Below are 27833 nucleotides of genomic sequence, written 5' to 3'. Positions count from 1 at the left end.
AATGTTTGATCCAACTCTGACAGCTTAGCTGAGACTCGTGTGGGGTGTATGTCGCTGCTGATAAACATGCAAATCCACAGGAAGTTTGTAAAAGTTAAAACATGAGAGAGCATTCTATGATGGTTGGGAGCATGAGGGTTTGCAATGCCCTCATGCAAAATTTGGACTGCAACATATTGCATCAAGAATGCAGCATTATTTTTCTAAAAGCAAAAGACATGTAATATTAGAACATATATATTCTTGTGAGAGGGCCACAGTGTAACACGGCTAACAGCTGGCTGTTTTGCTATTTAACACCATTATCTTTCTGTTGCAACCTTGGGTTTGGTGAGTATCAAGTCATGAAATATTCTGAGGACAACCAACCTGTTTCCATAATCAGTAGCATATAATATAATTCAGTAAATAAAAGCAAAATATTAACTTTCTAACTTATTGTCCCTATGCCTTGGGTGTTTATTTTGTTTTTGTTTTTATTTGCAAGAAACATAAAAAATACTTTATGTTCATGATTAGTGATTTTTAAAGTTCTTCAGGTTTATAGAAAAATATCTGATGTATCTGGAGTTCTACAAATATGTTATTTAGTAATTTAGCAAAGCTCTTTTTTTGTGGATGAATTCACTAAAGATTAATGAAACAGTTAATGGATGATATGTCACCCCTTATAAAGAACTAGATCTACAGGAAGTTTGCACAACATTTAAAATGAGAATGTTTCTATTCCTTTTCAGTGATGCAGTATGGGGCTCTTATCAGCATCCGGTTTTGCAATCTTGATAAAATACTTTTTACGCTGAAGGCCAGCTGTCCTTTTCTTGTGTCTGCACAATATTCTCACGAAAAAATTAAAAAAAAAACTCCATGTGGAAATGTAACTAATATGTCAACTTCTCAAGGAATAGCAGCTGAAACAGCATCTGTAACAACAGAGGATAATTTATTTAGGGTCTGACAGCAGTTTAGCATCTGTGTCCAGATGCTCATACCTTTTTTCTGGACTGTACATTCTTAACAGCTTCAGATCATCATCATCATCATCATCATCATCATCATCATCATCATCACCACCCTTCTTACATCTGCCATGCATTTGGGATTTAAAGGAAACTTAACTCAGTCTAACAATTACCAAAATTTGACCCTTTGAGCGAGTATGGTTAAATCTGATTTTCTGTTCCTTTTAACTTATGATCAGAATTGAGACAGAGAATTTTTTTTGCGTCAGTTACAACACCTCTACTGATGTTGTATTACAACTCATTTCTGCTTAACCCTGAAATATGTGCATTGAGTCCTTTTCCATTCCATGAAAAACAAAACTATAATGTCTTCATGGCAAGAGGATGTCACTAAATACTCCTTGAAATAAAAATGTAGAAGCTAACCAGCAAACCTAAAAAAAAAGAAAGTGTATCTATATAGAGTGCTATATGAAATTTATCTGTGAGCCAAACACTCAGTGGTCCAGAAGAAGATGGAGCAGTTGCTGCTCGCCCTCCGACATGATAGCAGGACAGCATTACACTACTTGTCTTGAAGACCCAAAAGGAAAGTCTCCTCACTAGCAGGAGATTTAATAATAGTGTCATTAAGGTGTATCAGGTGTAAAATTTACACTGTTGGCTCACACAAGCTCTGCCAAAGCTCCAGACCACATGAGCTCATAGCCCATGAAACAGTCAGGCATGAAACAGTTATAAATCGACAATATAATAATACTTTAAAGTAAAAGTAGAGCATATTTTCTGGAACTGCAGTTTCATTACAACATGACACAGTTATACAAATAATAATAATAATAATAATAATAGTAATAATAATAATAATAATAGTAATAATAATAATAATAATGAAGCGCACTCTCTGGACTATTCTCTTTTAAGTGAATAGTATTGCATTTGGTATATAAAGTAAGTAATAAATAATAGGCACTGAATTTTGCTTCTAATCTATGGAAGAAAAACATTCACTGATTCTAATCAACAAGAAGGATTCCCCTGCCACCTACAGCTCAGTTTGAGGTATATTGTGTTGATATCCCTGGAGCTACAAAGGAGTTGATTCTATGTGAGTTTGCAGTTTAACTTTGAGTGGGACATTTACATGATAATCCGTCCATCCATTTTCTTAACCAGTTCTCAATCAGTGGACAAAGAAAGAAATGAAGAAAGATTATATTTATATTTTCCATAAATCATGAAGGTTGGGGTTAGGATTCAGAGCTACAGTTAAGGTCATCGCTGATGTTGACTTAGGTGTCAGAGGGTTGACCTTTGCCTATCTCCATTTTATTAACTGAATAATAGTCTTTGACACCTGATTTCTATGAGACTCAGACCAAAAGTGCCTTTCTTTATGACGCATAAAGCAACTAAACTCATTTAAAAAAGATGGAAGAGTGAAGAAAAAAGAAGGAAAAAGAGGAAAATATGTAAAAGATACTAGTAGTAACTGAGTTTTATTACATAAAATAGCTTATCAAACTCCATTTATTTACCAGCAGCCTGACTTCTTGACCAGAATACACTTACAGTGACAAAAAGATGGGGGTTTACTGGCTGATTTGTACCCAAGCATGTTGCTGCAATTACATCATTAAAAACTGCAAATCAGCCCGTCTGTGCTCATGTCTTCTTCTCAAGACTGCTGCACTATATCAGTAAAGCAAAAGCGTAAAGAGTCCCTCTGCTGGACAGACATATACAGTGCAATAAAAAAAGCATTCGCACACTTCCTGATTTGGAAAGAAAAGCAACTGGACTTCTTTAAGTTGCTTGAAGACGTTTCACCTCTCATCCGAGAAGCTTCTTCAGTTCTAAAGGGTCAAATGGTGGAGAGTCCCAGATTTAAACCCAGTGGGAGTATCCTCCAAAAGAGGGATAAAGGACCCCCTGATGATCCTCTACCTAATCACACGAGCCAAGGTGTGAAAACGGGTGTTTATTGGGGTGTTTTTTGCATTCATATGTTTTAGTTACTTAAGATTACCAATTGTTCACCTAAATTTCTGTCATGAATTACTGTATTGCAGGAATTACTATACAAAAACAATACAAAAGCAGGAGCCAGGAACTAACAATCCAGGAAGGATCAGAGAAAACACAGCTTTGAGGTAGAACATGACAAAGAACACAGGGAGGCTTAGACAATAAATACACAGCAGGTAATGAGGCTGCTGTGTATTTAAGGGAAAATAGGTGGGAAACATAACACACATGGGCAAATAGACTTAACTGTGACAGTCCTGGGTCAGTTTACCCAGTGTATATATTTTGGCCAGAGGTTTTATTTATTTAATTATTTATTATTTTTAAATATGTTTTTGTTTATTTTATTTTTTTATTTATCCATTGTGATCCCTGGTTTGTTAAAGGTTTATATTCACTTCATGTGTTCTTTAGTGTTTTTAGGTTTGCTCCTAGTTCTCAGTTGGTTTAGAGTTTAGCTCTTTTCCCAGCGTTTCATCCACCGCAAAGTCCATTCACATGTCTGCGGTTTCCCTATTTAGTTCTGTCACTTCCTGTTTTATTTTGGAGGTTGTGTTCCTTTTTCATTGTCTTAAATTTTGCTTCCTTTCTCTGGTCTGTTATTCTCTATTCTGTTCTATTTGTTATCTTCACTGCTGTAATCACCCTTTTAAGTATATATAGTTATTGCCTTCTCCTTGATCTTTTTCAGAGTGTCAGTTCATTTTCCCCTCTTATTTTCCAGCTCCAGCACTCCCTTGCCTAGTATTAGTTCTCAGTTTAGGTTTCAGTTTCTTTTTTCCCTTTAGTTCTTTTTTTGTACTTTGGTCATCAGCCAGTTTTTTGTTTACTCCATCTACCTGTGAGTCTGAGTCAAAAAGCTCAAATAATCTCAAACAGCTTTATTAAACATGACAGTGAATTAGATGACCTCCACAGTCGCCAGATCGCTCCAACAGAGCATCTTTGGGTTTTACATAATGGATGTGCAACCAACAAATGTGTAGCAACTGTGTGATGCAATCATGTCAATGTCCTCCTGAAAAACAGAATATTCATTTATGTCCTATTTGAACTACCCTGTTAAGGCCTGATCTACTAAATAGAGGACATCCTGGGCTTTCCATTGACAGCTTGTGTGTTTGGGTGGCTTCTTTTAGCTCCAAAGAGGAAGGAAGTCTTAGGAAAAAGTTCAATGAGTAGATTCTTTTTGATATGGATCAAAATTTCCAATGTTTTATCCACTGCCTGAGAACTTCACTGTAACACACTAAAGAGGGGAAACAGATTGGAGCCTACTGACTGATTTAAGGCCTTTAATTGTGCAAAGTGGTTTAAGGCAGTAATCACTCGATTAAAAGCTACAAATCAGTCAGCATGAGCTTATCTTTATCTTTCAACACTGCTGCGATACTTCTCATCAAAGGTATAGCAAAATAATGTTATTTTAATAACTACTGTGTTTCTCAGTATCATCCTTTAACCCTCTCAGGCTCAAATTAAACTTTTTGTTGCTAATGCACAACCAAGTCCTGCAGTGGTACTTCTGAGTAAAAAAAAACCTCATAAAATATGTATGTGGGGTAATCAGGTTGTTAGTTTTTAACTGTTGCAAATCAGCAACACCTGCCTTGAGAGGGTTAAATATTCAGTAGAGGGAAATAACTTGTTTTCTGCATTTATGTTTTGATAATGAAATGAGATGTAGGTCGACATTATCAGTGGGAAAGCATTAAAGCCAAAAATGTTTTATTGATGCAAATAATGTTGACAGAAATATTCACAATAGTAATACAATACTTATAGACATTTAAAGACAAGTAGATTTGGCCATTTGGGATTAAAAAAAATTAAAAAATACATTTTTTTCTTATAGTGGAATCAAGATTATATAATGTTGACGACATGCTTACCAAACTCATAACATTTTTACCGATTGGGTGATTATTCATTTGATAGATCGAGGACTGGCAACAAGGCTGACAACTGTTCCTTCTAGTTTAGTTGTTGAGGTAAACCTCCAAAAGGCTGATTTTATCTCTGAAATGTAAAAAAATGTAGATTTGTAGTCTTTTTGGTTACAAACAGAATTAATTAATATTTGAAGAATTATAGCAATACTTATGAAGGCCACAGACATTGACCTCTCACTCCCTATCAGCTTTCCAGTGGTTCTATAGTCACTATGTATCCATTAGATCTGTTGTTCATTATGCTCAAATAAATAAATACTAGAATAGATTTCTGTCAAATGAGAATTTGATTACAGGGTTACACATTTTACTTTCATATGTACCTAAAGGTGCCATTTGTTTTCAATATTGTGAGCCAGTTTTGTCATTTACAATCATAATTGTTATCAGTTAGTTCAGTGGTTCAAAACTTTTATTTCAAACTCCACCATTTATACTGGGCAGAATCAGTTTTGTAGATTCATCTAATTAAAATTCTGTTGTATTTATGTATTGACAAATCATAACAAGGGTCACCTCTAGGTGCTTATTTACAGGGTAAAATTTGATAGGTTAATTAACAGGACAATGTATTGTCTAGCAATAAGCACAGTCTTTATTACTATGTCAGTGATCAGTAAAACCATAAGTTAAGGCCTATTCTTGACCTGGTAATGCACTTCTAATCTGGTTTCTTTTATGTCTCATGCAGAGAAGAAGAAATTTACTGGAGTGTGAACAAAAGATGCTTCCTTCCTACAGATGATACATTGGTATTGCTTGTGTTGCATGAATTCAACCACAAACAAATTACCAATTCTGAAACTAGTTTCTCTTCTCGAAAACTTTGCAGATCTTTTTATACCCTGAGTCTGAGAAAGTGTGACAGCAAAACTAATAAAACATCACACCTACCACAGATCGATACATTTAACTCAGATTGTGAACACCTTAGAAGTAACACGCATCTCATTTCAGGTGTTGCTATAAATACTAAATAGTTGCCACTGAAACAATTTTAACCATCCTCAATGCTTTAACACATAAATGAATTGCAAGCTTATTGTACAGTATCACTAAAACAAAGTCTAAGAGGCTGTAGCTGAGAAACACTCTGCTGTCACAACAAAAAAGTGAAGATAAAGAGGAAATCCTCCTGTACACCTGACAGATTAACTCTTTTGATTAAGAGAACTTTTGATTAAAAGTTGTTTAAAAGTGATTTGTTATACAGTTATTTCTACTCAGAAAGTTTATTCATGTCTTTAACGGCCTTATAACTCAGCATCAGAAAATGACTTATCTTTGCTGCGAGTGGTGACCATTGAGTTTGTATAGGTGTATGAGCGAGAAACCTCTTCCTGGAAGGCACTCTCCAGCACAATCAGGATGGATTTGCGGACTTTATCTTTAAAATCCTGGCCCATGAACACATACAGCAGTGGATTCAGGCAGCTGTTGAGAAAGGCCATACTGGTGGCTATTGGTAACCCAATTATGGTGATATCATCTAATATCTCACTTGAATATTCTGGCATGTAATTTGCCATCTCAATTAGACCCATGATGTGAAAGGGAGCCCAGCAAAGAAAGAAAGTGATGATAATGGCAGCGATGATCTTAAAGGGGCGACTTGACTGATTGGCCAGTGTGCGGTTTCTTCTGAGACGATGGATTATAACAGCATAACAGGACACAATGACAGTAAAGGGCACAACAAATCCCAGTAGGAAGCGTGTGAAAATCATGGCCTGATGACGAAACAACTGAGTGTCATTGTATGTGTCTTCATCATCAGAAAGAGCAAAGTTGTTGAAGCAGTTGATGATATCCTTATTGTGGTACGATGGCCCGATGTCCCTGAAGATGAAGTATGGAGCACTGAGAATCAAAGCCACCACCCAAACACACAGACTCACATAGGATGCCTTGCGTACATTTCGGTGGTTCTGAGCCCAGACAGGCCACACCACAGACACACATCTGTCCACACTGATCACCACCAGAATGTAGACACTGGCAAACATGTTCAGAAAGCTGATAGTGGTGTTCAGCTTGCACATGAACTTGCCAAAAGGCCAGTGGAAATCCAAAGCTGTGTAAGTCACACTCAGGGGCAAAAACGCAGTGAAGAGGAAGTCAGCCACAGCAAGGTTGAGGAACCAAACTGTGTTAACAGTTTTCTTCATCTTGAACCCGGTCACCCAGATAACCACTCCATTCCCGAGCACACCGAGGACAAAAGCCAGGGAGTACACAACGATAGACATGGTGTTCAGAGAATGTCTCAAATCGGCGTGCTCGTTCCTGTAGTCATACTCTGTGCTTTCATCATATATAGAGCCATTACTTCCAAAGTCATCTGTTCCATTAAAGAGATTTGGAGGGGTGCCAGTCATTAACTCCATCATTGTCTTTGAACCTACAACACAAACAAACATGAATATTAACCTTTTTAGATTTTCCTGAGATTACTAATGACCAACAAAGCAAAACTCTTTAAATTGAAACATAGAAAGCAGTTCAGTCAAATAAAAAGAAAGAAAAGTTGCCTTTATTTCAATTCCCCCAAAAATCATACCGAAACATGACATAACTCCAACATGCCCTAAACAGGGCAACTCCATTATCCACCATTTAGTGCACCCTAAAAGTAATTAGAGCAAATATTAAAAGCATTTTAATAAAGTTTACTTCTGCATGCTTTTTAAAGTTTAATTTAAAAAAGCTCAAACCTCCTCAAGTTTTGTGCAGCGTGCATGTGCAAATTTCCCACTGTGTTAAAAATCACATGAACGTAAATTGGGGTTTTTTTGGGGGTTTTTTTTAAAAAAGGAGAGAAAAATACGGAAGAGGATTTAAGGTTTAACCACAGATAACTACATGCAAGAAACAGTTCCCACGTATGAAAATATGGCTATACGTAATAATACTTACATTTAATACATATAATACGTTGCTAATTGCATAATGTTTATATAGTTCACGGCTCCACAAAACAATTAAAAAGCCCAGTTCCCGACGTTTTTCCAAAAAAAAAAAAAAAAAAGCCCAACCATTCTAATGTGAGATGCTTCGCAGAAACAGTGTATATTTCTTACATTTAATTTTCTTTTCCTACTCCCCCCCCCCCCCCCCCCCTTATTTTTCTTCGTCTGAATAACAAAGCAGAAAAAACTACAATCCTACCTCTCTCGGCGACCCACTCAGATCTCTTATGTCGAACACCCTCCCTTTACCTCCAACTGGGCTTTGAAAAAGCTGGAGCTCAGATCGCGGAGTCGTTAAATATGTGACGTCAAATCTGGGACGGGGTGCTGAGGTCCCGCCCTCCAACTACCATAACTCTCACCGACAATGAACTTAAATTAACTTCTCGAACTTTTGATTTCCATGCATCGCAACATATTCTAATGCACAGTGCTAAACCAGCAGTTTGTCAGTGATGACTTATTAAATCTGTCCACGCAGAGTGGAGATTTAAGTGTGAGTTTAAATGTGTTGCCTGCACACATTAAATCCAACACGACAGTCAAAATGATGCTCTAATCCGCAAGAACTGCGCTAGTGCTTCACTAAAACTCCTGCCTCTGCAAGATTTTCTTCAAATGTCTGCCACAATTGTCTTCATTTTTCTTCGGGAAACTCCAAAAGTGAAAACCCTGAGTAACCAAACAACTAAATGTATAAATTGTGGGTTGTTGAAATGACTACCTGAGAAGGAGTGGAGCCTGGACTTCTCATACGCCCACGCTCCTGCTGCGTAATGTGTTTTTCTCTGCGTAGGTTGAGCTCATGTTTGCTTGTGGTTAAGTGTAATTGCTCTGTGTTGTTGACTGATTTGACATCTTTGCATGTTGGTATATGCATCTCCAGCCTTCCAGCATCTGTCAGTATCTGTTGCGCTTCTGTAGATAACAACCCGCAAAAAACAAACAAAAGAAAAAACCTGATACTGGAAGCATTTTGGATATTTCAGTTATAAACTTGTTAGAATCAAATAAGCAAACTTTTACTTGTTAAGTAGACTTCATTTTGTTGACTTGTAAATTTTGGATGGACTTTCAAGTTAAACACACTGGGATATGATGCAACACTTTTGGTCACACATCATTGAAATCCATGTATTTCTGAGGCATTTTACATTTAGTGTATATGCCAAAAAAAAAGAGAATGGGACCAGCAATCAACTCTAGACCTGATCACATGCCTTAAAAAAAAGAGGAATTCACACAACTACCCTGGAGCAAACCTAAACTGTAATCCAGAGCAATTTCATTCATGACATCTATCTGGCACGTTCCTCTTCTTTGCACTTTATGTGTTTTCTGTTGTACTTTATGTGACTCTTGAGCTTCGAGAACTGAGAACTCATCAACAGTCATTCTTTAAATCAGTTTACCTTATTTTCTATGCTTACATCAACCACATCTGGACCATCAAACTGAATTATGACAATATCCAATTAATCAAGTTTCAGGAAGAAGAGGGCTGAATAGTAGATATATATAATAAGTTCAAGATGGTGGATCTAGGGAACTTTTAGCCACAGACAATGAAAATCAGTCTCACATCCCCCGAGTAAAGCCCTACCTTTCACTTGGGGTGGGGGATGTTCATCTGAGCTTAAATTCATACTCATATTTCCTCCCACATGGGCTCCCGCTACTCTTGGTTTTGTTGTTCTGCTATCCACACATTTCTACATCTGTGTTTTATGTTTAGGAGCTCATCGTGTGAGCATCAATACTTTGTCTCTTCACCTTTCACATGGCCTAACTCTAAAGTTGCAGCTATACCGTTTTCTAAATTGGCTGCTAGCGGATTTTAATCCTCCGAATCAACCTGAAATACCCTCCCAAAAACAAATATTTGTAGCACCAAAAGAAACTCTGATGATACTAATAATTCAGGAAAACATCAAGCTAGACAATGGTGGTTATAATAAGTGAACTTGTTTTCACAGTAAAGCACAACGAGTTTTAACTCCTGCACAGATCAGATTCACACAGTTCAAACTTCTGCTAGAACCTGCCCAACCCAGAAACTGGGTCCCCCTCTAATGTACACACATCACACAGGAACTGGATCCTGCCAGAAGTCCAGATGTGAGGGGGAGGAAGAAATGAAAGAAAGTTGTGGGAGGGACAGAGGGAGGAAGAAACACTACATGTGTGCGTGTATGTGAAGATGTATGTGCTCTCAGTCGCTGCGTGTGTTCAGAACAACACCCTGATTTGAGTGTGTGGGAGGACCCATGAGTCTATTTTCTTTTCTTTTTGTCTTTTTCTAGCAGAGTGTATAAATATTTAGCAAGTAAAAAAAAAATCCCCAGTGAGCGATACCTGATGCTCGAACCAAACTCATTCCATTAGCTACAGGAAACTGCTCGCATCTTTTCATCTCCCTTAAACACAACATTAAGCTGTTCAGCTCCAAAACTAAAGTACATGCCTGTTTTAGCTGAAGTCTAGACAGCGTTTAATTTTATCACGGTTCTCTTGAGCAATGCATCCACTATTTTTCTGCAAAAATGTGTGTGTGTGTGTGTGTGTGTTTTCCCCATTTTTCTGCTGTGCTGTTTTGTTACAGAACTTTAAGGCAAAGCATTTTGCTAGAGTCTGTAGAGGATATTAATAGCTATCTCAGGGCTATAGTTTGAGGGAAGCTTTCAGAGCCCAAGGCTTGATTTACCAACCAAACCTGCAATTATGTGTATGCCACACAAATACCAATTTGGGTGTGTAGAACAACCAGTGGAGGTTTAAGGAGAATATAGATTTAGCAGAGTGTGATGCCCACTGTTGAAGTTTGGGGAGGGGGGTTATTATTTAATACAGCAGCTGTGAGCAACTGTTCTGGAAGGCACACCAAACATATATGTACATTTATACATGTATCTTTCCCTGTCTGTGCATGTGTGCGCCTTTGTGTGTGGGATAGTGAAGTACTAATGACATACTGCAGCTTCCAGCGTCACTGTAATACACCCAGTATTTTGCTTTTGAGTGCAAAACAGTGTGACCTTGCAACTTTTCTAAACTCTAAAGAGGAATGTGTAAATTCCCGAGTTGTTTCACGGGGGAACATAAGTGTTGAAACTTCTACACCTCCATTACACTGCCATAAAGTCACAAACAGTGGGAATCTGCTGTGTCTTGCAACCTCAAAGGTTTGTTGATCTTATTGCGGTGCTGACTGGAAATCAAACCCTCATCTCACTTGTGCGGAGAGGTCAGGAATTTTGTTTTTTGAGTCAAAACCCGTGCCAACTGTTTTTGCTCATAAGGGTAGGAAATGTTATTTTTTTTTCCACAAATAAACCACACACAGGGAAAAAAGCTGCACCTCAGTAACCAAAACCACTTCCTTACATTCGTCCCCACTTTAAACCGCAGTCCCCCTCAGCAGACCTAGTGAATATGAATACTCAACCTCAGCTCTGTCTGACAGAAAACAAGCATGGCACTGCATAAGTCATACAGATCTGACACAGTGCTCTCTGTCTTGTCCGTCTGAGAGTGTTTTGAGGTAAAGTGGAACGGGATTAGGGGAACCGGAAGTGGTTATGCAGGCAGTGCCAGATGGTGAAATAAATGGAAGTTTTTATGCTTTCCATATAATCTAAGCAAGCGTTAGGGTAGCAAATGTGGAAAAACAGATGCTGCGGTGTTGGAAATAACTGGAGGTCAATGACAGTCTTAGGCTGCAGAGAAAGCAGCAGTGAACTTTTTTTTCCTTTCTTAATTACTTAATTCATCCAGCTGATCACATCCTGAATGATGTCTTGCAGATGTGCAACTAAACAGGCATCTGGCTATCATATGTGAGGCTGTCACAGATTTGAAACTTTCCAACAGTTAAATCAGCGACTTTGGGACTTAGTCTAATAAATACCACTGTGGGTTGCTGTGATGTCTTGCAGTGTTGTAACTTCTTTTGATATTGCGATGAAATTTGTCAGCAGGTCTTGTAAAATCTAGACCGAGAAGAGGTAAAGTGCTGCTCATATCGGGGAACAGATAAGCAGCCTGATGTGTTTTTGACTTTGGTGAGTAAGTCCAGTAAGTCTACCAGCAGAACCAAGCAGCTGTTTCCAGTCAGAAAAAGAAGAAACGAAGATACAGGTTGGACGAGGAGTGAAGCAGACTATGCGAGTGTCTCATAGCAATGACAGGGTGAAGAACCTGCCTGTGCTGGATGGGAATGCGTTATATTTTAACCTTAAGTGTATAATCACAGGGTTTGGGTAAATGGGCCCTAACATTTCAATGTTTTCCTGTCTGGTGCTGATAAACACCTACGCTCACACATGAGTAACAGAGCTTTGTGCTTTTCAGTATATCTCTATTGTGAAATTATGACTCAGCAGTGTTGGCTTAATATTTTTGTTTAATATTTTAAACTGGACAGATTAAAATGATTCACTGATTTCCCAAGGTACCAGACAGACTGTGTATCAAGAGCTTAATACTCCAGCAGCACTTGTAATTGTGTCTCTTGATGGAAGTACGTGAAGTTGTGCCATAAAATTCTACTCTGTACAGTTTCAAGACAGGATTACTTTACATTTTCTAGATTTACTTCTTTAATTTGCTGTGTTAGTAGATATTACTAAAAAGAAGAGATGAAAGGAATACTTTAAAGGTCAAAAGGTGACATTTCAGTCCTTCTTCTACTTGTTCTTCTTCCTTTTTTCCTTTAGAGGCCAACTGCCCACATTACACCCGATCGCTAGAATCTTTCTCTGTCCACCAACCTTCTGCATGTCCTCCTTCACTACCAACATTGGGGTATTGAAGTAGTGAAGTGGGGTTTTATCATCATTCAATAAAAGTTGTGTATTACACATTCCTTATAGGCCTACTTCTCTTAAAAGTAATGGTGTTTGTTGCTTAATTGCTCCCCAGAGAAAGTTACTTGGTACACTACCTATTAGATTACTTTTACCTTCTGTATTCTGTAACATGACCTGAAATGCATTCTAACATAATAACCAGTCCCACAAACAAAACACAATCCGTTTTCTAATGAGGACACACCTTTGATCTTTATTGGGGGTCTATGTGTGACCACAAAACTTACAAAAAAACCCAACCAAAGTTGAAAAGCAGCTCAAAGGGACTTCAAAGCGATTGTCACTGTGATGCTAGTGTGGAAACGTCTGCGTACACTCAGTTTCTTCAGTTGTGACACCAGCACCACACACCATGGTTCCTTTGCTAACTTTGTGTTAGCGTGCTGTCTGTCCAGATGTTTGCAAAGATCTGAAACTCTGCTAGCAGGATAATGCAGTTCTTTCTGTCCTATATGCAGCTATTATCCTTAGATGCAATAATAATATCACTACCATCTTGTAAACCTTCCCTTTCTCTCTTGCTGCTGTCATTCAGTCACAAATCCCCCCTGACACTCATCTCCAGGCAACAAATTTCTTATTCTACCTTAAATGAAAAAGGCTAACATTTATAGGTTAAATATTGCCACCTTAGTTCTCTTTAAATGCATTTTTTGCTGTCTTTGTGCTGAAAAATGGTACGTGAGCATCTGTAACCACATGAGCTTCACCCACATGCACAGTCATAACTTCCATTGACGTCACTCTGTGGGTCACTTGAAGGCAGTGCATGTCATGTAAAGTATTCAATTTATGATAAACCTGCAATAAAAAGTATAATGTCACATGACTGTTCTGTGAAGAAAATGTATTTAGGCAAAAGTGAGCTTTAAACATGCTCACGTAATGCAGCACAAAGGAAATAAACAAGAATGCACACTGTAAAGTGTAGCACTCACATTGTTTCCTAATCCAAGCTATGTTCTAACTTGTATTGAACTGCTGTTTTGTTTCTCCTATATAGTGTACTTCAAGCACAGTATCACTGGGGAAATGTAACACCTGTTTAGTGTCTGAGGCGTGCCTCTGGTGGCCCTGAGAAAAGACAGATAAGAGGGACTGAAATACCTGAAACCAGGAGAATTAGGGTACATTGATCTGCCAGTGAGAAAAACAGAAGGCATGAAGCTTTTCCTTCTCCTGATTCTCTCTGGAGGGGCAGGTATAAAATCTAATTTATAGATTCAAATGACGAACACTCAAGTGTTAAGGATAGGATGCCGAATCACTGATAAAATAATTTTCTGATTTTGCCACTTATTTAATTGTATTTTTTTTACTCTACAGTTGCGCTGGAAGGAGATAACAAGATTGTTGGAGGATATGAGTGCCCCAAGAACTCTGTGCCCTACCAAGTGTCACTCTTCACTGGGTACAACTTCTGTGGGGGGGTTCTTATCTCTGATGAGTGGGTGCTCTCTGCTGCACACTGCAAACCAAAGTAAGGCACACAATCCCCATCAAGCCTGAATCCAAGCAGCTTTAAACTTTAAAATGAAGTCGGGTGTAAGAAACTCTCAAAGTGGGCTTTGTTCTTTCAGCTCAAATCTAGAAATTCGTCTGGGGGAGCACAACATCTGGGAACCTGATGGGACTGAACAGCACATCATGTCTGCTGAGTTTATTCGCCACCCTGACTACGATTCCCGTACACAGGACAGCGACATCATGCTGATCAAACTGAGTCGACCTGCCGCTCTGAGCAGCTACGTGCGTCCTGCTGTGCTTCCTTCAAGGTGTGCCAGTGAGGGGACAGTGTGCCAGGTCTCAGGATGGGGGAATCTTCGTCCCAGCGATGAGGGCTGTAAGTTAAACTGTGCTATACGGCCTATCTGTGTTGCTTGAACAGGCAGTCAACTCAGGTATTTTTAAAGATATTGATCTGTTTGTGTCTTTGCAGCAAGATACCCAGATAAGCTGCAGTGCCTGGAGGTCCCTCTCCTGAGTGATGACACCTGCTTTAACGCATATCCTTTCCAAATTACTGAAAACATGATCTGTGCTGGATATCTGGAGGGAGGGAAGGACTCCTGCCAGGTAAGATCAAAACAGGAAATGTTTATGCGCCGTGATAAAAAGGTTGAACCACTGAAAAATCATTTATTTTAACTCCAGGGTGACTCAGGGGGCCCATTGATGTGCGACGGAGAGCTCCAGGGAGTTGTGTCATGGGGGCACGGCTGTGCACAGAGGAACAAGCCTGGGGTGTACACAAAAGTTTGCAATTATGTTTCCTGGATTAAGAACACAATGGCATCTGAATGAACAGAAAAGATTCATGCCAGCTGGTTAATTTCAGTAAAGTCATCTACATGATGTGTGGTGTGTACATATATGTCTGTTTGTGCGTCATTTGAAGTTTCTAAAAAGAGAACACGTGTCTGCCTTGTGCTTAATATTTTCCCAGACATACGAGTTCTCTTTTAGACCTTACCTAGCAGTAAAGTGACAGGCAATGTGCTAAAACAAGTGTGTCCAAAGTATTTGGCTTTGAAAAGCCCACTTGTGTGTAATTCAAACTTTAGTATGTAAGACCGTAAATCAAGATGTCACGCAGGAATTTTATGCAGTGTGTGACACATCTAGCAGCCTCACATGCCGTCACAGCATTTGCAGTTACAAGCCCTGATTCAAAATGGCTTTACAATGAATAGGCATCCAAGTTTCATGCTCAGGGATGTCTTAGTAGTTAAGAAGCAAACCGAGCACTTAAAGTCAGGCAACAATAAATCACAAAGAGCAAAATACGCCGCCACACTCCTCTCTGTGGGTTGAAACTGTAAAGCATGTTGCACACAGTGCTGCTGCAAATGTGGTACAGTCAGTTTCATGATGTATCGGTTTAGCGTTAATGTTAAGCTATCAGCTAAAGAAGTAAGCATCTGTCACAGCAGCACAGCATCAGGTGCACACATGGGAATGCTCGATTAGAAAATCCTGAAATGATTTAAGTGGATTTCGGTTTCCTGGGTGTGGCGCAGAGCAGCTGAGTGAGTCACCAGGCACTTGCTTGACCACCACATAAAGACCGGGACCTAACAAGGTTTCTGAGGACTTTTATCCTCCTCGTAGCCTCCCTACAACGCCCCCCCCCCCCCCCCCATAAAACAAATGCTACATGGCATGTGGGGGCTGACATGTTTTTTAGAAAGCATGATCCTGGTCGATATGTTTATTCTGGGAACACAGCTGTCTGTGTTTTGAATCCATCTGGAACCCCAGAAACCATGTTTATGAGCTACTTAGAGGTTATGGCAGGTTGGTAAAGGCATCTTCATCCTTCTGCAGTGCGCTTTAGAGGACACATTCTTGATGTGGCCACAAACTAATGCAGTTTAACCATCAGTAACTGTAAGGATTAGTCAGGCATATGATAGAAGAAACCACCAGTTTAGCCATGATCTTTTCAAATAAGCTCGGTTATGAAAAGGGATGGGAAGCAAAGGAAAAAAACTGAGGAGCTGAGTGGAATAAAAGTAACATGTGAAAAGCTTTCATGAACTCTAAATGTGTCCATCTTAATATATAATAACAAAAACATTTAATAGAGATGATAAATTGAACTGACAAAATCATAAAAACACAGCTTAATGCATACACTGATATCATAAATCAGTATCATATGAGACATTGGCACACAAGTATTGCCATATACAGCTGGACTTTAGGAGAAGTTTAAATCAGGAGCATTGTTTGAAGAAGTTTCTGTTTGAACCAATAAATCTGCAGCACATTGTTGGAAAGATTCAAAAACATAACCATTAAGTGAAGCTTGTTCACCAGCCCTAAGCACGCATGGGCTCCCTGCGTGACATCAACGTCCCTGTGGCTGCTATTTGGGCATGTTGATGGCTACGGCCAGCTCAGAGGGTGTGGACCATCATGAGTGGTCAACAGAGTTCCCTTAAAGACACTCTCCAGGGATGTGATCATGTTTAAATCAAGAGTTGTAGGCAGCTGTGGAATAAATCATCTGGGAGAGTTTTCTTCTTCAGAGAGGGCAGACTGTTTTCAGTTGTGACACAGAGGAGTGAGTGTCACATAGTGTGTGTGTATAGTGTGTGTGTGTGCATGTGTGTGCAAGTGTACACACACACACACACACACACACACACACACACACACACACACACACACACACACACACACACACACACACACACAGAGGAGTGAGAGCTGGCAGCATTTACCAAAATTAGACATCCTCACCTTGGAGCCTCATTTTAAAGGCAGGTCAATATAGTAAAGCAAACAGCAACTGTATTTTTATGATCCCATATGCTGTTTTCTTTACTTTGTTTGTTTTGTTTTTTTAGTATTTTAGGTTCTTTTAATATGAAAACATAGCGCAATGTAACTGGTATCATATACATTGTTAATTTAAATCACAGCCTCAACCCTTTTTTTTAACTTGACGTGTGGAGTTTCAGAAAAGAACCACAAGAGGGCAACATCTAACTGTGAACAAACCCTTAAATGAGCGAAAATGCTGCACACACGGTAACAACAGCTTCTGTAAAACATAAAAACATAAAAAGGATTTTCAGCTTACAGCTTCGAACAGCCTGATATGGTTTTTACACTGTTAGTGGATGGAAAGCTTCTATCTGCAAGCTGCAGATCATTGTAAGATGAATTGTCATTGTAACTGAAGTTAAGATCGGTCTCATTGATAGGCTTTGACTGATTACATTTATCAGTTGATTGTCACCAACAATAAAACGGCTAGAGATTTTTCATACATTAGATTTATGACATTTTGAATTACACTTATAACACATTAACAATTAAAAAAAGAGTTAAATATATATTTTTAAAAAACAACAACAATAAGTAAACAGATAAATAATGTTCGCACCAAACGTCGGTTCTTTGCTCCGCAGAGCATCTGTGAAATGCTCCTATAATGGGAAGCTTGGGAATTCCCTTCTTTACAGCAAACGGCAGCATGGTCGGAGGTCACTCTCTACACATCTCCATGGTAAAGAAAGAAAACATAACAGCTGTATGCAATCTGCACAGTGATGCCCTCACGTTAAATGGACCACCGCCTTGCTCCTGACGCACGACTGACTCAGCGAGGTTGCGTGAGCGTGAAAAAAAAAGGAAGCCCCCTCCTCTCCTACACTACACTTTAAAACTCATGCATTTCAAACCAAGTTCTGAGACAAAGAGAACTCCGGGTGGATATCACATAATTCTACATGAAGCCAGTGTTAACATCAGGTAGGGTTAAAAATATGTGGTTTCATTATTTTATTCATGCTCTTATTATTATTATTATTATTATTATTATTATTATTATTATTATTATTATTATTATTATTATTATTTGTTTTTGCTTGGAAACTAACATTCGACTTAAGTGGTATAATAATAGTATATAGTATTATCCTATATTGAAAGTTTTATATATAAAATAGAATTAGATACATTAAAATTAAACAAAAATTCTGATCAGTTACTTCAGCAAATTGTTATTTCTATATACATATATATGTTGTATCACTTTTTTCCGTATGCTTTCGCACAATAGGGCACAGTTCTTTTGATAACACCTTCTAGGATTATCAGCCGTGATAACTTGATCACTGGTTAATACAGTGCAATTATAGATAAATTCTGTGGTGTATTTCACCCCTGACTGTAGATTGGTAATGAGTCCCACAAACGTTTTGCATAAAACAGTTGTTTTCACTGAATTCTTTTTCTCCCAGTCTGAGTGTCTGTGTATATTCCAATGGATAAATTTAAAGGTATGACAAAGAGATCTGCTCAGAAAAGTTTCAGTCTTTAACCGATTTTTGTCATGTGCTGCTAAACAGAAAACATCTTTCACTGCAATGTGTTGACATTTTGACTGACAAGCTTTCTTGACTGTATTTAAAACTTTACTGATATGTGTTGTCTGTGTCTCCTTAGGTGAAATAAATGGAGCTAAAACCTTTATTGAAGAAGCTGGGTTCAATAATCCGCGCCATCCTCACTTTTGTCTTTGCTTTGGCCGTCCTGGGTGTGATGGTGTGGGCCTACGTTCAGGGCTATCAGCTGGTGTCGTCCATGTATGGCATCATCTCCTTTGGCATTTATGGACTCCTACTCTCACTCCATGTGTTGGTCCAGAGCTTTTTTGCCTTTGTTGAGCACCAGCGAATGAAATCTCGAACAAAACCATGCTCCTATACCAAAACAATCGGTTTTACTATATCGGCTTACCAAGAGGACCCTGTTTATCTCAGAGAGTGCTTGAACTCAATCAGGGCCCTCAAGTATCCCCCTGAGCTGCTGCGCATCATCATGGTGATAGATGGGAATTCAGATGATGACCAGTATATGATGGACATGTTCAAAGAGGTGTTTGCAGACCAGGATCCGGGCTACTATGTATGGAATAACAACTATCATACCTGGGATCCCACCCAGGTCCAACATGATGAAGAAAATGGCTCAGCAATGGGCATTGAAGGGGGTTCTGATTATGTGGTAGGAGAGGATCCACAGAGAAAAGAAGTAGAGCGCCTGATCCAGACCAAGAGATGTGTGTGCATCATGCAGAAGTGGGGAGGCAAGCGGGAGGTGATGTACACAGCATTTAAAGCCCTGGGGTCATCGGTTGATTACATGCAGGTATCTACTTTTACTTAAGTGTTTTCTTTCTTATTTTTTTATGAAAATAAAAATGAAATGTTTCCAATTTTCAATGACGTTATGTCTCATTTCTCAGGTGTGTGATTCAGATACGAAGCTGGACCCTTTGGCCACGGTGGAATTGTGCAAGGTATTGGAGAGTAATCCCAAGTATGGGGCTGTAGGAGGGGATGTGATGATCCTCAACCTTAAAGACTCTTACATCAGCTTCATGAGCAGTCTCAGGTACTGGATGGCTTTCAACATCGAAAGGTCCTGCCAGTCCTTCTTCAACTGTGTGTCCTGCATTAGTGGCCCTTTAGGTAAGGGAACTCTTTTCTAGCTAAATAGTATTATATTAAAGGCTTAAAAGCATTGATGTAACTCATTGTAACCAACATCTTTTGAATTTGTCATTTCTTGTACTTGTTCATGCAGGTCTGTATAGAAATGATATCCTTCAGCAGTTTCTGGAATCGTGGTACAATCAAATGTTTCTGGGAACTCATTGTACATTTGGTGATGACAGGCATCTCACCAACCGTATGCTGAGCATGGGCTATGCCACTAAGTATGTTTTCTAGATATTATTAGGCACAGAAATTACATAATAGGACCCAACAAAGCTCAGTAGCTACAATAATGATCCTACAACATCAAACAAGCAGGTTCTAAAGGTCTATTTTTTACCCCCTTTCTTCAGATACACTGCTCGCTCAAAATGCTACACAGAAACACCCGCTCAGTTCCTTCGCTGGCTCAACCAACAGACTCGCTGGACAAAATCTTACTTCCGGGAGTGGCTCTACAATGCAATGTGGTGGCACAAGCACCATCTCTGGATGACCTATGAGTCCATCGTATCAGGTATTTTCCCCTTCTTTGTCACGGCCACCATAATCCAGCTGTTTTGGACAGGCACTCTGTGGGACATCCTCTGGGTTCTGTGCTGCATCCAGCTTATCGGGCTGGTGAAAGCAGCCTACGCCTGCATCCTGCGGAGAAACATGGTGATGGTGTTTATGTCACTTTACTCAGCTCTCTACATGACCAGTTTGCTGCCTGCTAAGTACTTTGCCATTCTCACGATGAACAAAAGCAGCTGGGGAACATCGGGCAGGCGTAAGATGGTTGGTAACTACATTCCACTCCTTCCCCTGTCGGTGTGGGCTGCCATTTTATTAAGTGGACTTGGTTACACCATCTACAAAGAGAGCAAAGAGGACTGGTCAACTGAGGCTAAAAAAATGGAAACTAGATTTCTTATTTATGGCTGTGTAGCCTACGTATGCTACTGGGTTCTTATGATGTTCCTCTATTTTGTGTGGTTCCACAGAGCATGTAGAAAGCGTTCTGGAAGTTACAAAGTGAACGTATAAAGCTGGGCATACACTGTGTGTTATTCAGCTCCTGCTCAAACTGAAACGCAGGGGTTAGAAGTTTGTAGGTCACGATGCAGGGTCTCACACTATAAGGCCCGATGCTGTGATGCGACCTGAGTGCTCACACTGGTCGTGTTAGTCGTGTTAATCGCTTTTCGTTTACTACATGATGCACGGCACACGATTAAGAAGAAAATTGGGCTGATCCCCAAAATGGTCGCACGACTGAAAAGTCGTCTCAAAATGGGGCCAAAAATCACACAGTGAATGTTCAGCTTAAGTCTGAAGAGCAAAAGTAATTTATTCAAATTTAAACCTGACTATGTGTATTTATTTTGTGTCACATTACTGAAGGACAGGGATGTTCTACAATGCTGCTAAAGAAATAAACTGAAAACTCTTTTGAGAGTCAAAAAAAAAAGAAGAAGAACAGTATTGTTTCTAAGATTGGGGAAACCTGCAGTCAGCTGAGACTGAAGAAGTCTCTTGGATGAGGGACGAAATGTTTCTCCCACTGAAGACGCTACGTCCAGATGAACCGAATCAACTTTTGCAGAAAAAGAATGAAAATAATAAAATATTAAAAATCTGTATATAGAGACAAACAATTTTTTATATGCAGATGGTGTTACGTATTCTTTTTTAAATTACACTGAGATGTTTTGTTGTCTGAGGTTCTCTTTGAGGTTAATGGAGGTGATGCGTTTGCATAATATTTATTTATCAGAATTGTGGGGTTTTTTTTATGTTTGTGTATGTCTATGCTGATAATTTAATTTAATTTTAATTTTACCAACACAACAAGTTCAAAGGTGTGTAAGGTTTCTACAGCATTGTTGGTGTCATTGCACTGGATCCTGGATGCAACTTTCTGCAGCACTGCAAGCTTACTTGAAAATAAATGTTATAATATACTGCAGTATGAAATTAAAACAAGCAGAAAACTGTTAAATTACTGCGACATGAATCAAGAAGGACTTAAATAATGTATCACATTGTTTGCTGTATCAAGAAAAGTGAAGTAGGGATGTATTTTGTACAGTGCACTTTATTCAATGCTTTGTTGGAGAGAAAATTTGAGAAAACATATGTATTTTTTATGAATCACCTTAGCAATTGTTTGTAATGGTGGAATTTTTTAGGAAAATGTGAAAAAGAAATGACGAAATAAATTTGTTTTATCATGGACACTTTTGTCTCTGGTACAATTCATGTTACCAATGGAAAACTATGGAAATGCTGACTTGGTAAATGAAAGAAAAGTGGACACAAAGTTACATAACACAAGAACATTTCTAACATTCCCACATAATTCACAAAGCACAAAACCAAAGTCTTCAAATGTCTGTGCTGGAAATGCATGAATTCAGGGTGCGACTATAGGGGACGAAAATCAGTCATTCACACAGTGATAGATTATGGTGCAAAGCACATTTAGGAATATAAATCAAACACAGTTTTTCCACATATGGCTAGGTAGTATATATTTTTTTTCACATATTAACATATTATCGTGGTGACTATTCCCGGACTGGAAATTAGATTAGCAGTGTACACTACAAGTCTGGAAACACCCCTTATTTCTTTATATTTTGCTTCCAAGGAGACAGTCTTTTCTTGTGATTTTTAAAGTGGTCTTAAACAGTAGGTCTCCAGGCTTTCTGAAGGTATTTCAGTGCTTTTCTTTGGACATTGGCTACTTTATTTTAAATTCGTTTGTGATCTAGTCCTATTCATTTTTTTTTTTTTTTTTTTTTTTTTTGTGTCCCGTTTGGATCTTTCCATCAGAATTGTTGTCTTAAGGCCAAGAAAGATGCCAAGCGGATTTATTTTACCAAGTGGATCATCATGGCCTTGCCATATTGGTCCATTTGATTGACCTTTATTATAATTATGAATTTATTTTATTTTCAGTTGCTACAAACGGGACAGACATGACTGGGGGATAGGACAGGGAGAAAGAATGAAAGAAAGAGAGGGAGGGAGAGAAAGAAAACCAAAGGGGAGAAGAGACGATGAGAAGGGGGGGAAGAAAGAGAAAAAAACAAACAAAAAACAAAAACAAACAAACAAACAAACAAAAAACAAACAAACACCTGGGTCACCTGTATGGAGAAAAAAAAACAGAAGAGAAAGCAAACAACAAAGAGCAACATAATAAAAAAAAAGAACGGCACCATCACAATAAACTAGCTAGCAGTAGATACTAAATAATAAACGATATTGTGAAGCACGCAAGATAGACAGCGCACAATGTGCTTTGAGGCAGCAGCCAAGAAAGCTGTAGTCCGCGTCTGTGAATACCTGTGTGGATCAGCATGCTTGCATTCCAAAGGTTTCTCCATGTAACGATCTGCTAGGGAGTGTGGGGAGCCACAGCCCCGTCCTCCAGGGTATGAAGCAGGTATGGAGGAGATCAAAGCTCCAGACATCCAGAGGCTCCCAGAACACAAGAGACCAAGGAAGACCAACAGAGGGGCAGCCGCGCCACTGTCCCAGTAAGAGCTGAGGAGAGTCCCAGATGAGGGCTCACTCAGCAGCCGCGGAGCAGAAGCCAGGGGGAGTTGCAGTGACGCGCCCGTGAGCTCCGCCGGCAGCCAGCTGTGCCTGAGTGACCGAGCCCCAGGCCGAGAGGCCGGGGGCACCCCACCTCCGAAGTGGCCCGAGCGAGCCCCAGGCTCCAGGCCCCGATAAGCGGCCGCCAAGGAGTGAGCCGGTGTGTACCCGGACGCCCACCCCCAGACACAAAGAACCACCAACGCACCGACACCTGAGGGAGTCCGCCACTGGCAGGGGAAGTGGTGGTGGGTGGAGATAGGCCTCCAAACCTTAGAGGGCCTGAGATGTCCCTAGAGAGGTGGCGTCTGATACCCAACCTGACATATAGACACAGACATACAGGCACACACAGACACAAACATCCATTCCCACCCTCATGCTCTCATATGCACTTACTCCACACTCAACCAACGTGGAGACAGACATAAAGAGACGCTGTACACACGATCACACTCCCCAAGCGTACTCTACGAACCGGGTCTAGGTACCCTTGCCCCTGGAGGGGGGAACTGCACCCAGACCCAGGTGGTGTTACCCTTTTCCCTGCGGTGGGGGGAGGCAGACCGCCCCGACTCCGCAGCAGCAGGAAGGCCCCACACTCCAGACCGCAGTCGGACGGCCAACTCCTCCTAGCCCCCCCGCTCCAGCAGGCCGCAAAGAACGGGGGTGAGAGAAGACTCCAAACCTCCCTCCACCCGCTCATTGTAGTGTTGACGCATGTGTGTTCTAAGGTGCAATTAAAACCCAGGAGGGCATGGAGCTACCTGCCAGAGAGCAGCAGGTAAGCGCATAGTCCCTCCTGCTAGCCCTCAATGTCTACGTGTATTCAAAATTGAGAGGTGGGCAACGACGCCAGGGGTGGGGTGTACACCCTGATGGTAATTTGGACTCCGTGTATCGTGCCCACCCCCAAGATCCTATATGTATGTGTAATGAGAGTGTGAGTAATGTGAATGTCTAAGTTGTGGGATAAAATTGAGGCAGAGGCAGCCAGAAGGGGACAGGGGGGGGGGGGGGGGGGGGGTAGCCTCCTCTGCACCCTGGTGACATACCCCTACTCCAAGGCCCTGCATGTGTGGGTGGTTGTGGTGGAGTGGGAAGAGGGAGGCAGCTGGAGATGGGGAGGGAAGGAAGGGAGGGGCAGGTGACCCCTCCCTGGGGCCAGCTCCCCCGGTGACCCCAGTAGGCACCCCCATACTCCGCGACCCGCCAGGGAAAGGGGGCCCAGGCCCATCCAGACTGGGGCCCAGCACAGCAGCGCCCCCCGGCCCCACAGAGCCCGGGATAGTCCTCCCAACCCCACCACAGAGAAAACTGCACCCACCCCACCATCCACTCATCTTCCAGACTACATGAGACAATAGACGCCCAGGCTGAGATCTTCCTCCACCTCTCCTGTATCTCCCCCTCCTGCAGAGAGTTCCTGAGGAGAGGAAAGCTCCTGCAAGGTGTGACAATCTCCCCCACCAGTTGAAGAGCCCCCCAGGCGGCTCAACGCACCGGCGGCACCCTGCGCCAGGGATGGGCCCCCAAGCATCCACCCGCCCACAACCCCGGCAACACACAAACCAGGACCCAAGGCCCCGAGGCCCGGCCAGGGCCCCAGCCCAGAGACAGAGCGCCCCCAGAACCTCACGCCCATCCCGGACCCACCCAGGGGCAGACAGGCTACCAGGTCAGTAACCCACGTCCGTCAGCACAGACCCTCCCCTAGCCCCGCTGCACGCAGCCACGAGGAAACAGTCACCCGAGAGCCAAAAGAGCCCCCAACCGGACATGACCGCTACCCCGGGTTGAGCCCCCCAAGGAAGCTGCCTCCGGGGAACCCCCCGACGCCCTACGCCTGTCCCTACCCCCACACCAATCACAACAGTGAAGGCGGGACCAAACTATGACCCAACTAAACTTGGGTTTGATCTAGTCCTATTCATGACCATTTTTGTTTGTTGGTGGTCTGTAGGATCACTCTGGAATCCATGAAAAGGAAGCGACTGACAAAGATAAAAACATGGAAGTTAAATAAGGAAGAATAAGGAAAAATGTTGCACAGGGTTCAGGAAGAAGTTGGGACAGGGTCTGTGTGGTAGGGAAAGTTACTATAAATAGCTGGAAAAGTACAGCTGTAGTGTTGTTGCACGAAGGTGTTTGGTGTAAACTCTGAACAGAGGAAAAAGGACAGGAAGTACAGGAAAGTATTCAAAGAAAAAGTGGGAGAGGCAAAGTACTGGAAGGCTAAGTGTATGGCAAAGAGAGAGGTAACAAAAAAAAAAGAAAGGTTTATAGTGAGTTGTTTGTGAGACTGGAAACTGAGGAAGGAGAACAGGGCTTGTATCAGATGGCTAGGCAGAGAAATTGAGCTGGAGAGTGAAACAGGTGTGTCAGTAAGATGCAAGGATTAGATGTAGTGAACGTAGATGAGAAAATACTGTAAAAACAACTCAAAGTGCAGTTTAATTAATCTCTGCACCTATTTTTCAAATATTAAGAAATGAAGGGTGGCTCAAGACCTTTGCACAGCACCATAAACACTGACGTAAACACCAAATCAGAGGTGAAACTCATTAAAACGGATTAAACAAAAGGTGTGTAGCTGTGATAAATTATGAATGACATCCATCCATCCATCCATCGTCATCCGCTTTGTCCGGGGTCGGGTCGCGGGGGCAGCAGCCTAAGCAAAGAGGCCCAGACCTCCCTCTCCCCAGCCACCTCCTCCAGCTTGTCCGGGGGAATACCAAGGCGTTCCCAGGCCAGCCGAGAGATATAATCTCTCCAGCGTGTCCTGGGTCTGCCCCGGGGCCTCCTCCCGGTGGGACATGCCTGGAACACCTCACCCAGGAGGCGCCCAGGGGGCATCCTTGTCAGATGCCCGAACCACCTCAGCTGGCTCCTTTCGATGTGGAGCAGCAGCTGCTCTACTCTGAGCCCCTCCCGGATGGCTGAACTTCTCACCCTATCTCTAAGGGAGAGGCCAGCCACCCTTCGGAGGAAGCTCATTTCTGCCGCTTGTATCCGCGATCTCGTTCTTTCGGTCACTACCCACAGCTCGTGGCCATAGGTGAGGGTAGGGACGTAGATCGACCGGTAAATTGAGAGCTTCGCTTTTACACTCAGCTCCCTCTTCACCACGACGGACCGGTGCAGCGTCCGCATTACTGCAGCTGCAGCCCCAATCCGTCTGTCGATCTCCGGCTCCCTTCTCCCATCACTCGCGAACAAGACCCCGAGATACTTGAACTTGAATGACATTACAGGCTTTATTACTGGAAAACATCCTCAAAGGAAGGGAAGCTATATTTGCATGACATTGTAAATTTTAGTGGTAAAGTTAGATAGAAATGCTTTATTGCTAAACATATATCCCATATGAAAATAACAAAATGTTTATTCATGGGGCTTAAAATGTTAAAATAAGTCAATATTCTTTTCAAATAGTATTACAAAACCATTTTTTGTTTTTGTTTTTTAAGACATTGTGCTTAGTAGCAGTTTGTAAGAGCGTGACCTGCTCCTCACCCATTAGCTTGCACAGGCTCCAGCCCTGCTAATTTTTGAAGGACAGATAGATGGATACCTTTATGGCTTTATATCTGTTTATTTACAATGCAGAAACATTGCTCAATAGTATCCAGCCTACTCTTGATTCCAGCATTTCAAGAATTATATAGCTTGAGAAATTCATTCTCAAGTTATATAATTCAGTCAAACTGACATATTGACAGATGACTTGTTTTACATAACATTCAGGGTGGGATACAGTATCTGTTTATTCTTTTTAAAGAACATGAGGATTGTGACCTGTCACTCAGTTCTGAAGTGGGGAATTATCCTATTGATGATCAACACTTGGGATGAACTAAACAGGTGATTCTTTGTGTTTAGTAGAAGAGAAACATCATAAAGGTAGGTGTTTCTCCTTGTACAAATATGAAAACACTATTGACAAATGAACACACAAATAGCATTATCAGTAATATCAGGTGCACCTTTATCACTCTGTGCATTCTGACGGTGGGTGTGGATAAGTGGGATTCTCTTTACACAACCGCTCATGCAAAACCTGTGACATATGCAAAACCTGTGTTTATTCTGGATATTTAATGCAAGAGGTTGTATTTGACCAAGAACCAGTTGATTTTTTATATTATTACTAACTACATGAACAAATTTATCATAGAGCAACATAATAAGAAAGATTTGTAACAGAGAACTTGGGGCAACACCACATTACGTAGTTTCACTTTGAAGTGATTAAAAGAAGGTGTTCACTGGTAATGGTAATGGCCTGCATTTGTATAGCGCTTTTCTAGTCCATAGGACCCCAAAGCGCTTTACACTACATTCAGTCATTCACCCATTCACACACACATTCACACACTGGAGATGGCAAGCTACATTGTAGCCACAGCTGCCCTGGGGCACACTGACAGAGGCGAGGCTGCCG

General features: G+C 41.0%; 3 protein-coding genes across 3 annotated transcripts; 2 read left to right on the top strand and 1 right to left on the bottom strand.

Moving 5' to 3' along the window:
* Positions 1-6198: 6198 nt before the first annotated feature.
* Positions 6199-7335, bottom strand: fpr1 (formyl peptide receptor 1). The gene has a single exon (XM_085365063.1). It carries the CDS (start codon positions 7333-7335, stop codon positions 6199-6201), a length of 1137 nt encoding a protein of 378 aa, XP_085221189.1.
* A 6592-nt stretch (positions 7336-13927) lies between these two features.
* On the top strand, positions 13928-15124 carry LOC146622341 (trypsin-3-like). Its single transcript, XM_085366160.1, has 5 exons — positions 13928-13983; positions 14109-14262; positions 14363-14625; positions 14722-14858; positions 14937-15124. Exons 1-5 carry the CDS (start codon positions 13944-13946, stop codon positions 15084-15086), a joined length of 744 nt encoding a protein of 247 aa, XP_085222286.1. The 5' UTR covers positions 13928-13943; the 3' UTR covers positions 15087-15124.
* Positions 15125-18014: 2890 nt separating this feature from the next.
* has1 (hyaluronan synthase 1) lies at positions 18015-20827 on the top strand. The gene is made up of 5 exons (XM_085365062.1): positions 18015-18047; positions 18744-19448; positions 19546-19771; positions 19887-20019; positions 20152-20827. Exons 2-5 carry the CDS (start codon positions 18753-18755, stop codon positions 20825-20827), a joined length of 1731 nt encoding a protein of 576 aa, XP_085221188.1. The 5' UTR covers positions 18015-18047; positions 18744-18752.
* The last annotated feature ends 7006 nt before the right edge of the window (positions 20828-27833 follow it).

This window comes from Diplotaxodon limnothrissa, linkage group LG11 (genome assembly GCF_057381915.1).
Source record: "Diplotaxodon limnothrissa isolate DT_005_m linkage group LG11, D_limnothrissa_male_GT1.1, whole genome shotgun sequence".
NCBI classification, from domain to species: domain Eukaryota; kingdom Metazoa; phylum Chordata; class Actinopteri; order Cichliformes; family Cichlidae; genus Diplotaxodon; species Diplotaxodon limnothrissa.
The sequence above is the reverse complement of the archived record's forward strand: the minus strand, read 5'-3'. Positions and strand labels throughout refer to the sequence as shown.

Excerpts from the sequence above, each read along its gene's own strand:
- fpr1 (XM_085365063.1), bottom strand. The coding sequence starts at position 7,335 with ATGATGGAGTTAATGACTGGCACCCCTCCAAATCTCTTTAATGGAACA.
- LOC146622341 (XM_085366160.1), top strand. The coding sequence starts at position 13,944 with ATGAAGCTTTTCCTTCTCCTGATTCTCTCTGGAGGGGCAG. Across the intron at positions 13,984-14,108 it reads GATTCTCTCTGGAGGGGCAG|TTGCGCTGGAAGGAGATAAC; the intron begins GTATAAAATCTA and ends TTTACTCTACAG. Across the intron at positions 14,263-14,362 it reads GCTGCACACTGCAAACCAAA|CTCAAATCTAGAAATTCGTC; the intron begins GTAAGGCACACA and ends TTGTTCTTTCAG.
- has1 (XM_085365062.1), top strand. The coding sequence starts at position 18,753 with ATGGAGCTAAAACCTTTATTGAAGAAGCTGGGTTCAATAATCCGCGCC. Across the intron at positions 19,449-19,545 it reads CATCGGTTGATTACATGCAG|GTGTGTGATTCAGATACGAA; the intron begins GTATCTACTTTT and ends CTCATTTCTCAG. Across the intron at positions 20,020-20,151 it reads AGCATGGGCTATGCCACTAA|ATACACTGCTCGCTCAAAAT; the intron begins GTATGTTTTCTA and ends CCCTTTCTTCAG.